This window comes from Scatophagus argus, chromosome 10 (assembly GCF_020382885.2).
Source record: "Scatophagus argus isolate fScaArg1 chromosome 10, fScaArg1.pri, whole genome shotgun sequence".
Classification (NCBI taxonomy): Eukaryota; Metazoa; Chordata; class Actinopteri; family Scatophagidae; genus Scatophagus; species Scatophagus argus.
In genome coordinates, this window is record NC_058502.1 from 10,662,512 (window position 1) to 10,676,113 (window position 13,602).

General features: G+C 42.1%; 1 protein-coding gene across 9 annotated transcripts in view; it reads right to left on the reverse strand.

Annotated features, from left to right (window-relative positions):
* pax2a (paired box 2a) overlaps positions 1-12,060 on the reverse strand; it is a 29,667-nt gene extending 17,607 nt beyond the window's left edge. For 3 of the 9 annotated variants that reach the window (XM_046402164.1, XM_046402157.1, XM_046402162.1), the window contains exons 1-5: positions 11,444-12,060; positions 9,799-9,976; positions 8,426-8,623; positions 4,859-4,944; positions 4,546-4,665 (exon numbers count right to left, since the gene is read on the reverse strand). In XM_046402164.1, the coding sequence (XP_046258120.1) occupies positions 4,546-4,665; positions 4,859-4,944; positions 8,426-8,623; positions 9,799-9,976; positions 11,444-11,486 (625 nt within the window). In that variant the 5' untranslated portion in view covers positions 11,487-12,060. Of the gene's footprint in view, positions 1-3,511; positions 3,557-4,545; positions 4,666-4,858; positions 4,945-8,425; positions 8,624-9,798; positions 9,977-11,443 lie in introns of all 9 variants that reach the window. The other 6 variants (XM_046402156.1, XM_046402161.1, XM_046402155.1 and 3 more) reach the window with 3 other exon arrangements.
* Between the last annotated feature and the right edge of the window lie 1,542 nt (positions 12,061-13,602).

The following is a 13,602-nucleotide window of genomic DNA, read 5'->3' on the forward strand; positions in this document are numbered from 1 at the left end:
ATTATCTGAATACATTTTGTCTAATGTAATGTTAAGAAAAGTAAATAAGGTGGGCAAGCTGGCCTTCAGTTTTAAGGTCGCCGGTTTTACTCGTGGCTACTCCTGTCCACGTGTCCCTGAGCAAGACTGAAATACTGCTAATGTGTGTTTGTGGACAAGAAAATCGACAGTTTGGATATAACTGTGTGACAAATTAATGTAAAGGTATATTTGCACATTGGGCAAAAATTTTATAAACATGCCAGGCCACTGAGAATATTGCTAAGTTGCAAGCGTATTATATTTTAAATATTCATTTCTGAACTGTAAACAAGAAAAATAAAATGATTTGTGCTAAAGTACCACTTAAAACAGAAACACGTCTAACTTTTTTCACTTGTTTTAAGAAAATAAATAATTTAGGACAAACAAAAGTGTCTCGATAAGAAGGATCTTTTTGTTGTACATCCTGTCCCTCTTTAGCATGACTTGTTCTTGTTTTTCTTTCTCCTGCTCTGCTTTCATCTCTGCCCTCCTCTGGGCCAGTCTGTCATTTAGCATCCACCACCCTGTGTGGCGAGTATTTGCAGAAATGCAATTAACGCATCCCGACTTTTCTCTTGCCTTTTCTCCCTCCTCAAGCTGAGTAATGCATCGCTCCATTAATTCTCAGCATCGTTGCCCGTAATTGACTTTTCTCTGACATGATTCCTCTCCACTGAGTGAATTCCCTCTCCTTATATTTTTGTGATGGATCTCATTGTGTATTGTTTACAACTATAAGCAGGGTCTCACATAGCCATGTTGCTGAATGCAAATGGTTAACCCACAAGATTCAGAAAGACGCGGGCTACGATAGGAGAGGAGAAATTAAATGTTGAGGAGCGAGAATGACAGAGATAGAGCAGAAGAAGGAGGGGGAGAAATGCAATGTCGACCCCTTTGTGTCCTCCTCTACTGTCGGGGCCCTAACAGCTTCTTGTCTCTATGTTACGCTCTGTGGCCCCTCTCAAACCCGGGCTTTTCTCTCTCACAGACATACACCCCATCAGGGCCATCATGGTGCTCATGATTCCATTTATTTCTGTCTCACTCTGGATGCATTTATTTTCTAGAGTGGTCCTCTATTGACTCATTGTCACGGACGGGCTTGACTAGCCAACCAGTGTGGGCCCAGGTTCAAATCCATACACTAACTGATTCAAACTCCACAAATGGGTCATATGTGTTAAAAGATACACACTGGACAATCTCCAAAAGGACCAAATATCAAAGCAAAAACGGCGACTGTATTCGTTTTTCCTCAAGCCATTGAACAAGGTTGATATGACTGTGGCTGCAACGTGCCGCCGTTCTTTTATGTCATGAATGAACAACCTGCTGAGCCATATTTTTTTCTCCCCCGCTCACACACTCATCAGCTCCTTCTACACTCATCCCACACCCACGCTACAATCACAAGTTATGACCTTTGCTTGCTCCATCTAATTTATCACTGTAGCTTCCAACTGCCTGTCCTCCCCAGAGCTGCACTGGGCTCCGTCCAGGACGTGGTAAGCCAGCAATGGGAGAAACATACAGTTAGGTCACATCAACCTGACTGCACACAGCAGCAAGGTCAGGAGCAACCTGTCACCTGAGTGCAAAGACTAGGAAAACACTAAATTTACCTTAAAACTGCATTTCTAATGAAAACAGCATTTCCTTTAAAAAAAAAAAAAAAAAAAGAGAGAGAGGGAAATATGCGTCACATGATAGTTAGTTCAAAATAATCTTTGGTGACAGTCTGAACTTCACATCAGTGAATGGACTTCTAGCGCCATAATACACATTTGACAATCACACAGCAGTTGTCACCCAATCCTCTCTGCCTTTTCTTGGCTTCCACTTCCACCATAGGTTTGAATGACTGAGTGAGAGCATGCAGTACAACAGGCTAATTTCCCCACTTCACTATTAATGCATTTGGCAGGAGCAACATTCCATTTCCTGTAATGAGATACACAAATAAATCTGGCTATGGATAGATTCAGGGTGGGGTGGTGGTGGTGGTGGTGATGGTGGGAGGAGGAGGAGGGCAAGGAGGGGTTTGTGGGGGGAGCAAAAGAGGGGGCGCATAGAGACGCATTCTCCCAGCACTGGCATAATTGGTATCGCTGCTTGCAGACATGCAAACCAATCTCTGCACAGATAGGGCTGAGACTCCCTCTTTTCCCCCCTTAAGGCTATTTCTTTTGTCTTTTCGATAGCTTGCACATCCAAGATAGAGCGAGGGAGGAGGGGGTGATGTTAATTTGTGAATTAATAGCTTTTCTCTGCAGAATTGCAAATTCTCTTAAATGTCACTATGTTCACCGAGTGAGGAGCATCTGAAGCCACCGAGTTACAAAAAGACACACTTCACACTCATTCCTGTGCAAAGGTGTGTGTACACACATCCACAAATCCTAAAACTAACCCTTGCTCAACTCTCATTCAGGCTGCCAAGACCTCATTCTTCCCTCCTCCCCTCACAGACCCACTTTTTTCTCTCATTTCCCTGTTCCTCTGTCTCTCTTCTTCCTCTTCCCATCTTCACTCGAAGCTGTCCGGTGTAACATGCTACTTTTAATTTGCAATAACACATGACAAGGACAGATTAATGGCTCTTATGGCACCTATGTCCCTGAAGCTCGTCTTACGGGGACCGGGTGTACATAACGCGTGTCACACTACATTATCTCTACAGCCCTCCAGTAATGGGGACCTTTTTCTTCCTCAAAGGGCAACCGCCGACTTTAGCCACTACAGGGACTACATGCCACCACCATTACAACAGCAGCAGTACAAGGACTATTCAGTGGTTCTTCATGTTCATCAAATGATCACACCGTGGGCACAAATATGTGATGTCAAATCCAAGTATAAAATCTTTGATTGTTTCACACACATGCAGCATAGTGATTTGAAAGAATATTTTAAACAACAAGAAAACTCTTCTCTACATCTACTCATTGTTTATTTGCTGACTTGTCTGAATAGGCAACATGTTAGCATTTTAGTAGCTAACTTCCTGCCACGAGATGATCTTAGCTTGCTCACACAGATGCATTGCTCTGCTTTTTTGCAAAATAACAACGATGCAATTTTGAAAATGTGGACCATTGAAAATTTCCATGGATGACCAAACATAAGAGCTGCAGAGGATTTCTTGACATAAATTAAGGTGAAATGCCAAATTTAGGATTTAAAAAAAAAATACATATTTTTGTTGACAAAAAACTGCATCTTGTTCTGCATCATTGCATCAGTTCTATATTAGCTACACTGCACATCACTGTATATTGAACTGCATATTACATGGAAAATAGGATTTTCCACAGTCACTTTAGCTTCATTTATTTTAATTTCTCAGAGGATTTTTATTGGAAAAATCTCCCCGCCTCATCCTCATAATCTCATAACCCTGGAAGAGCAAAGACAGTAATTGAAAGGAAAGTATTGTCATCTGATTGACCAAAGCAAAAGAGAAGGTTGTCTAACTTCAACTTACAATGTCCTATTTTCCTTCCATCCAAGTGGTTGCCACTCCAGAGAACTAAAGAGACAGAAACATAAAAGAAGGAAGTGGCCTGTTTTGATGAGTGCTCTTTGAGATCATTTTCAACCACATCATACCATCAGCCACCTCAAAGTAGTACCACAGAGTCTCTCTCTCGCTCTCTCTCTCTCTCTCACACACACACACACACACACACACACAGAGGGGAACACACACAAGCACATGCGCAGCCCCCTCCCTGCCTCCACCGGTCTGTTCCTACACCTGTTCAGGCCTCCACCAGGGACATGTTAATTCATAGGCATTAAAAAAGCCAATTGTTTGCAAAACCGATAATCTATTAGCCCTCAGGCAGTGTGTGTCCACTCTCTTGCCTACGAATGAGAAATTCTGGCTTGGACCGGATGGGTTTGCACTTAATCTTTGAGCATATCAAGCTCAGATTTCTTGCCAGTCTCCTGGCAGCATAAAGTCAGGTATGTAGTCTTATATATATATACAGTTTACATATAAGTTTATATATAAGCTTTCTTATTGAACGTTTTAATGCAGTTGAGCACCGCAAATGTAATTCGGCAAAAGATTTATTTATCTTTCCATATAGTGAAGAATTTTAAATAACTGAGTGATAGCATTGAGAGTCTTTTTCTGCCTTTTGTTACGTTACAGAAATGAGAGCAAGGAGCAGCAGCACTGATGCCTTGCCAAGAGGGATTAGAGTTGTGTGACAGCTATATGGGATATCTACAGTACATCTGAGCATGGTCTAAAATTGAGATGCAGCTCTGTGGGTGTATGGTAAAACGCAGGGCATCAAGAAGCTGATTGAATCGCAACACTCTCTCAACACTCACCCTGCCTGATATACAACATAACAAGTCACTGGAGACAGCACACAGAAACACACTTGGCTGCAGTGCTGTCATAAATGCCATCTTCTTCACACACAGGGAAAAAAAAAGCAGGAGACGAGTGATGGAAAGAATTAAAAGATGGAAAACAAAGGGATCTTGTGTTTCCCTTACCATCATCTCGTTTCCTCTTCTCGCCGTTGGAGCGGGGGATACCCAGGATGCCGTTGATGGAGTAGGATCCTACGGGATCGTTGGAGGCGCTGGTCACAGGGGGAGAGGCTGTGCTGGGCACTGATGGAGAAAGCTGAGTTAGTGTGTGTGTGTGTCTCATTTGTGTGTTTATTCAGGTGCATGTGTGTGTGTGAAAATGCATGCGTGCACTCATGTTCAGGTGTTTTCTTTCTAGCTTCCTCCTGTTTGAGCAGCTCTGATTTGCTCATTTGACTGCGCTGTAATCTGTGCGTAGCCTTTTACTCGTTCTCACCTATGGTGTGGCCGGGTGTGGAGAGTGGCGTAACAGATCCGTCAGGGGACGGGTGGAATGGCTGCTGGACTTTGGTGCGGATAATCCTGGTAAAGTGAACAACAGACACGGATCAATCAATACTGCTTCCAGAGCATGGAGATTTCACACCAGCCCAGCCGCCCCGGGACACTTAAACACGGCACATCAGGTCCACTTACACCCGTGCATGTACAAGTGCTCCATCGTTTGGACCACTTGTATCCCCATATTCAGGCCGCTGTCACAAATAGCCAATCTCGGGGCTTTAGGGGCAATCTCTGTGCTCCTGTGTGAAGCTGAATAGGGGCTGCCCCCTGAGATTGTGGATTCAATCTAGCTGGATTCTGAGGTTAGAAATATGATAAAGTCCCCATACCAGTAAGATGTGATGTGGCGGGAAAGTCTTCATTGCACTTTGGTCTGAATGATCTTGCAAACAAAGCATGAAATCACATCAATTCACCTCAATGATCAGCTTCACTGGCTCTACCTGGCCAACTCTAATAATCTCCCTCTCTTGCTCCCCACTCCCTCTTTTCTCCTCGCTCTCTCTTTCTCTCTCCATCTCTCAAACCTGATCTTTCACTCCTCTCTCCCCCAACCTCACCCCCCTTTTTCTCATTTCTACTCTACTTCCCAGTGTGCTCTCTCTTTTGCTGTACTTGTACAATATCTGTCTTTCAAACCCTTCATCTTTCTTTCGTCACTCTTCTACAGTTCATTTCTGTATTTGTGCCTGTATTTCCATCACCTCTCTGGCGTCTATTGTAGTTTTGTGGTCTTTTTGTGGCTCAGTGTAGCACACAGGAATCCTCTGGGCTCAGTGAGGATCACAACCTATTGATTGGGACTCCAGGATAGAAAAGTTGACGATGAATAGCGGCAAGGCACAGCAAATGCAGATGGTGATCTATAAATTACAGGAAAGCAATAGTGTCTTCCTGGCCCAACCTGAGGCTGCTGTCAGATCATTGTGTTTTAATCTGTGCTGCACTTTGAAATAATAAAGTATAAAACAATAGTGTCACACTAATCTGAAAACCTAAAAATTAGCAAAAATTAGAAGCCGTAGAGATTATGTTCAACTTGTAAATTTGAAGATTTTTTTTTTTTTTTAACCAAAACATAGAGGTACAATGGGATTTACACAAGCTCAGCTTTAGCTCTTATGGGACATGATCGCATTACATTAAACCATGACCATGGTAATCTTTTGATTGACAGACGAACGTGAGATCATTGAATAACAGGCAGCGTTGTGTACTGACAGAAATCCCACATGGAAGCCCTTTCGCTCGAGAGGTGTGGCAAAAACAGACTTTTACAGACTGCAGATGAGGCCAGTGACGTTCACACGTGCATGCAGCAACCAGCAACGAGCTATCAACTCTGAATCAGGCAGCTACGGGGTTAACGTCCTCAGGGGCCAAAATGTACATCAGACTCTTTTCATTCCCCTCACTATCTCATGTGTCCTCCATACTCTCTCCTTCAGGCAGGGCAACAAAGGCTATAGCAGCCTCCTCCAGAAAACACACATCAATATTTTATTTGAATTTCTAACATCTCACCACAACAGTTATCTGACCTCATGACTCGAGGGAGCCTCATAAATTCAAGGACTTTGTTTCAAGTCCATGCTGTTGATATTGAATAAGCAATTTGGATGGGCGAATTAACGACTTTGGAGTTTGGGTGTTGTAAAATAATAAAAAAAAAATCTCTCCAAAGAAACATTAAAATGTGGATCAATATGATTGAAAGCCGCTTAAGACCTCACGGGTATGGCTCTGTCCACTGGGCACGGTGCAGCGGCTGGAAGCTCCTCTCTGCGGCAACAAAACAAAGTGCAACCCAGTCTCTGTGTAATCTTTAATAATTCATGCAGGAAAAATGTGTTTAAAGCCAGGACATCCTCTTTAGTCAACAGAGCAGAGGTCAACCCCTGTAACCACAGAGACCACCACGGGTCCACTGTCTCCTTCTCTCCCTGCCTCTCATACTTCTGCTCCTCACTCTCTTCCTCCTCCACGTCTTTCCCAATCCTCCCTTCAAAGCCAACACAGAAGATATTAAAAAGTGAGCAAAATTAGAAATTGAAAACGGCCTGTGATGAGAAATTTAAAGAGGACTATTTCAGGTTAGGTTTTCCAAACATTTCAGAAATAGTCTCGTGTATCTTTAATATGCTGTAAGACAAATATAATTAAACTGTACTCCAGATTTCATTAATAAATAAAAACTACTTTTTTGTTATGCTCTGATTTGCGAAGTTAAGCTTCAGGAATATATATATGAAAAAAAAACACAATTGTATGCATTGTAACAAAGTCTGATATTAATTATTAATGTGCAAGCCAACTTAGTTTCAAAGGACACAGTTACTCTTAATAGTGCTGTTCTACAGAGCTCAAACAAAACAGATGACCGGAAACGTTTTCTCATTGTAAAACATAAAACCTGTACTCTCCTTTAAACACACTTTGCTTCTATCAACAACAGATGAAAAGAGAGAACAAAAAAAAACCTGTTGAATTATTTCCAATGCAGCCTGGTTCCTCTTCTATAACCTAAATTTATATGTTTTATTTGATTTTTGTAAAAGATTCAACCATCGCCTGCATTTAGCCGGATGTGTTATGAGACTCTCTTGAGCTCATTAAAATGTAATGCCGATGACCAGCTCTCTGGAACAGTGCCTCCTAACCAAAGTTCATCACTCGCAGACACTGTGGGGCTTTTCAGCGGGCGTCCTCTGTCTAAAGACACTTTTGTCCACTTCTGTCCTGCTCCATGTGGAAAGGTGAAGGTGTAGGGTGTCCGCTGCTTTAGCTGCTTCAGTGGAACAGAAACCCCTTTATATTCCTTTTTTTTAAACCCACAAATCAACACTGTTTTAGGACTGAAATTTCTTTTAAGTTTTTTAAAATCGATTCCACTTATTCTGTAATTTAACCGAATGATATCTGTTATTATTCAAATAAAGGCGATATCAGTACTGTGTGATTAAACCCGGAATCGTTTACAATTGTCCAAGCACACAGTTCGCCTGAAAACGTGATCTGTTGTCGCTCCACGTTCACGTCGGTGTTGGAAAACAGAGCAATTGGTTGGCAATAAAGAGGCTGCTGCCGTCCCTGTCGCAGTGTGGTCCGCGTATTGAACGACTTTGTTGGGTATTTCCCCCTGCCTCTGGATCTGGTTACGCGGTATTGATCGGTTTTTATCGAGACAGATGTGAGTCTTCGTGGCCCCAGCCTCAGCCCCCCGTATGCTGGCTGTGTTGTGGAGGGCCGCACAGGGGATTGGATTGCACTTGTGAGACCACCCCGGTTAGGCTCGGCTGGAACTGACTGTAGTTCAGCCTTGTGTGTGAAGATGACAAAAAGCTCTCAGTTTATTTCAGAGCTGATTTATTTTTTTTTACTTTTTTTTATCTCCATGGTTTTCACTTGTATGCACACATTTAGATAAAAGCTCTGTTTCTTTAGCACTGGAATTTTTTTCCCCTAATAAGATAAATTATAAACGGGTGTTTCCACCTACCTGTTGATGGATGAAACGCTGGGGACGGTGTCGTTGTCGCAGACTCCTTCAGCCAATAGTCGGTCCCTTATCTCCCAAGCGAACATGGTTGGATTCTGGCGCTTATATTCAGCAATTTTATCCACCACTTTCGGAGTTGCAACCTTTGGTTTGGAGCCACCAATGACTCCGGGTTTAATACTGCCGGTTTCATAGTACCTGCATGGGGACAGAGTGAGCGTTCCTGAATGGATCCTTCCTTAATTCAACAATCCAAACTGATTGATTTGAAAGGTGGTTTCAAAAAATATCGTTTATGTGCCAACAAATCTCCGCCGATCTTCTACAGTTACGTGTGTGTGTGTGTGTGTGTTGGAGGGGGGGGGCTACAAATATTATGGCGGATTTAATCTATTAATTGGTCTGGACGTGTGCTGTTATATGGGCCTAATTGAGTGTCAGCTGGAATGTGAACAGAGCGGATTTTCAACGAAAAGCAGTGTAATTAAAATCACACAATATAAGCAGTGAGAGACGGACAGAACAAAGGACAGTTTAGCTGTAAAAGCACAGTTTAGACCTCATTTCCAGTCTCCATGAGCTTACAGTAGCATGCACGACATGCCACCACGACCTACTGGTAAATGTTGGTGACAAACATTCAGTGTGTGTGAAATGAAATACCTCTGAAATGCCTTCTGATAGCTGAAAAAAATATATTTCAAAATATTATATCTCACAGAATTTGTGCTCTGAAGGAAAATGATGTAGGCCTAATCTGTCAGGTCTCAAGTAGATTTAAGACACCGATTTAAAAAAAGAAATATAAAAAAAAAATACAAGAATGTAAAGTATGTATTTGTGGTATTTTTCGAATGGATCATGATACTCAAATGTGAGTTTACGGTGGGAGTACATGTGGTGTTTTTCTTAATCTGCGAGTTATTTTCATATTTATGTCTGTGAAGCTGAAAAGTGAGTTTTCAGGCAGTACTTTAAACACTTTCCTTAACGCCGAAACTCTCCTGTAATATTATTACAGCCCCGTAATCCTGTAGGATATAAATATATGTATATATTGCTCTTAATGTTTAGCTATAAAGTTTATTTCACGATTATGATTCTTTTCTGTGATGGATGGACAGGAAATCTCGGACGCAGAAATGCTGTGTTCAAGCACAAAAAGAAAGAAAGACAAAAAGAAAGACAGAAAAAAGAAAAGGGGGGAAAAATGACCTGCCTGTATAACCGATGACTGAGGCTGAAATAGAGCTGGGTGCGCATATAAGAGCTATAGAAGATTGATGTTTGACACACACACACACACGCACACACACACACATACACACACACACACACACTAGGCCCTTTCTTAGTGGATCCCCTCCTTTTACCTGCCGAGGATTTTGCTGACACAGCCGTGACTGACCCGTAGCTGTCTGGAGATGTCGCAGGGCCGGACACCCTGGTGGGCCAGCTCCACGATCCGCTGCCTCACCACGTCCGGGAGGGGTCTGCCGTTCACAAACACCCCGCCGAGCTGGTTCACACCGCCGTGCCCTGCGTGGGTTACAACAGCAGCACAGGGGAGCATAACATTACATACCTGCAGAGGATACGTTTTCTCTTCATTATTAAAAAAAAAATTACTAGGTGAGATCTCTGTGTTTGATTTTATCGCTAAAAGGGTAAATCACAGTGCTGTTAAAATGCAGTATAATGTGCATGATAACACACACACACACAGGAGCACACACATACATTTAAATTTTGTTGCTGTGTGTATCCTGAAATACCTTTAATCTGTTAGTGGACTTATTATTACAATAATAATAATAATTGAATGAGAGTAAAATTCAGAATTATGCTGCCTTGAAATACAGAAAACGAAAACAAAACAAGAATAAAAATAAAGGCACCTCACTTATAATATTGCATAACAAACATAAGCTAAAACTCCTCCCTACCTGAAACACTGGCCTGCTTAGGCAATATTTTCCAAGAGCAACTTCTCCACTGCAGCCCAACACATGTCGCAGATATTATGTTTCAACCTGTTTAATTTTCCTTGCACAATTACTGTAAATAATTAAAATGAGCTTTGATAACTCATATTACAAACGCGGATGGTGCGAATGAGGAGGAATAAATAATTTACACGCAGTCCGGGTCTTCTTTACCCATATCGTATGGAGGAAAACATGAGGAAAAAACAAATGAAACAGTTGGAGAAAATGTTTCGTTTTTCCCCCCTCAGTGTTATCCGGGACCACCTGACTCTAAAGTGAGAGCTGGTAAATAAAATGACGCGTTTTCATCCATTTACACACAGCGTGATCGTCTCTCTTTAAAAATTTCACAGGTAATAAAAGCTTTGTATTTAAATTGGGGAAGGTTTTTTTTTTGTCACCTAAAGGTAAATGTGGCTCAAACCAGCCCAGTTATTCTATTTTTGATTATTCTCGGAGTCAGTCAAGCCTTTTACAACAAACTCCAAGAAAAAATACAAAAAAAAAATAAAAATAAAAAAATAAAAAACAAAACAAAGTCCTCAGAGCACAAGTGCTCTTAAAATAACCCAGAAGTGTTCCTGTTTTAAAACATTAAACAGCCATCTATCATGTTGTCCACTACAGCTTATTATTATTGTTGTTATTATTATTAATATTATTATTATCATTATTATTATTATTGTCAGAATGAACGTAGCTAAATCTACTTTTGAATGGCTCCACTGGCAAAACTTTGCCAATATTTTTAAGGAGAAAATGGATTTTGGAAAAATAACTAAAGATATTAACATTGTTCAACATTTAAGAGCTTTGTGTTTGTCTTTAGTATAAGGATAAAATGTTGGCACATAACGAGCGTTAATGGACTTCAAATAAAGAAAAAAAAACCATACAGGCCTGTATATAAAATGTCTAACTGCTTCTTTTCTTTCTAAGTCAGATGTAAAAATCTTAGATCTAATATGTGCAGGAAATAAAGTCACAACACAGATATGCTGTTGTCTATAAACTTATTCAGTATACTCACGGTGCATCGCCGAGAAGGGGTCTGCTTTGCAGTGAATATCCATGGGATAGCAAAGGAAAGAAAGGTAATCGACTGAGGTCGCCGTTTCGCCTCTGTGGTGCAGCTTTAAAGGAGTAAAAAAAAAAAAAAAACACACACACACACACACACACAAGCGTCTATATTTAGGTGTAAAACAGTCCGGGTGGGGAAAAGTCCGCAGGCTGCAGCGGCGAAGGACTAAGTTTTCCTCCTGCTCAAGTCTGAACTCAGAAGTCTGCGGAAGGGCTGTCAGGTGCAAAGCATGACCCACGCGTGTGCAGAGCGCACCAGCCGCAGCAACATGGACTCAAAGCCGGTCACTGTTTGTGTTTAAAGGACATCATGAGGCAAAACAAAAGGAGTAGTTGAGTTCTCCACGGGTCCGCTAAGGGAATCTGCGGCCGAAAATCCTTCTTCCTCTGACGGCGTGGAGCACCGGCGGGCTCTGTGGTTTAATCAGATAGGGGCGGAGATGACAACAACATGGACACGGCGAGGTACAGAGCAGTGCGTCCCCCTCTCCTCCGGAATGGGCTGTGCCTGAGCGAAGCTTTAGGCTGAGAATGAAACCCCTCTCCTTGTGTGTCTGTTTCTAAAAGCTGCAGTCCTACAGTTCACCCCCCCTCCCCCCGCCTCCTCACCCCCTCCCTCCCTCCTCCTCCTCCTCCTCCTCCCTCCTACCTCCATCCCACAGATCCCTCGCATAGAGATGGATGACTTGTCAGACAAAGGCAATAGATTCCAACACTTTGTGATTCGCCCACGTAAAAACCTGCAGCTCAAATGAGGAGGTCCCTGCATCCGACAGCCAGGAAGGGGAGGGAGACGAAATGGGAAATGATGAGACTTTGGGGTGAAGAATCAAGGAAATTAAAGGCAGGGGGTAGAAGAGAGGTAAAGCACTGTCGGGCTGCTGTGTGCTGTTTAAAGCGACTCTTCTCTCGTGTTTTCATGCGAATTAGGAGTCCCAACAGAAACACATGATGAGACTTTGGCTCATGGGTGCCCATATGGGGAGATTTTTTTTCCTTCTCTTTTTTTTGGCACAAAATAATTTTGAAAGTGATTTTGATGAGTCTAACAGAAGTATTTAAATAAATCATATCAATAAATTATCAACAGTTTCTTGTAAATCAATCCAGAACAAAACTGAACTAATCCTCACTGTGGCGCTGACCTCTGGAAGGTCCCGTGAGACACTTTGTGAGTCTTTGTTTCAAAGTGTAAAAAAAATCTCAGGATCACACTATTTTTTTTTTTCTCTTTTAATGTTTAAATTTACGCCTTTGCAATAAAAATCTGTTCTATTTTGGAGAATCTCCAGCGCCACCCGAGTGTTGTCGGCGCGTTCTTTTTCCAGCTTTTGAATTGAAAGAAGAAATTCTCCTCACCAAAGAAATTTCCTAACTCTTTGCATGCAAACCCCAGCGTTCAGATGCTAGAAAGCTGCAGTGCTTCCTGTCCTGACTGCATGTAGCCATGTGTGGTGAAACGGTGAGGTGTGCAAGGTGAGCTCGCAGCCTGCAGAGGGAGAGTCAGTCAGCAGGCCATCATCATCATGATCCTCATCATCCACTCGCCGCCTGTGCGCCGCATTGCTCTGTAGATGGCGCTCATACAGTGGGGACACAGCCCGCTGTGCTCAGGCAGGCAGGCAGGCAGGCGGGCAGGCTGATGCTGCTGGGGCTGCTCGGGTCAAAGGTTGGGGTGTAAGCCTACTGTAGCTGAATTATGCACTTTTAATCTCTTCCGCTCCAACTCAGTCGGAAAGGAAACTAGAAAAACAAAAACAATCAGAGAAGATTCATAGATTTTAAAAGTATCCATTTTAATGGTCTGTAGCATGAGGTGAACGCTGAACTCTGCACGTCTATGAATGACTGCTGTTTAGCAAAAGTATGGCTGCAGTTTTCTTGCTCAAGATTATTTCCGTGTACAGGGGATTTGAGTGCGGTGTTTGTGTAAAGAGTGAAGTGTTTTGTTGTGGAAAAGTTATCCAATTACAACTGCCATCTTCTTTGCCTTGTGATTGAGGTGATGGTTTTGATATTGAGAGACCACATCAGTGTAATAATAATGATAATAATAATAATAATGATAATAATAATAATAATAATAATAAATCTGGTATTTAGAGG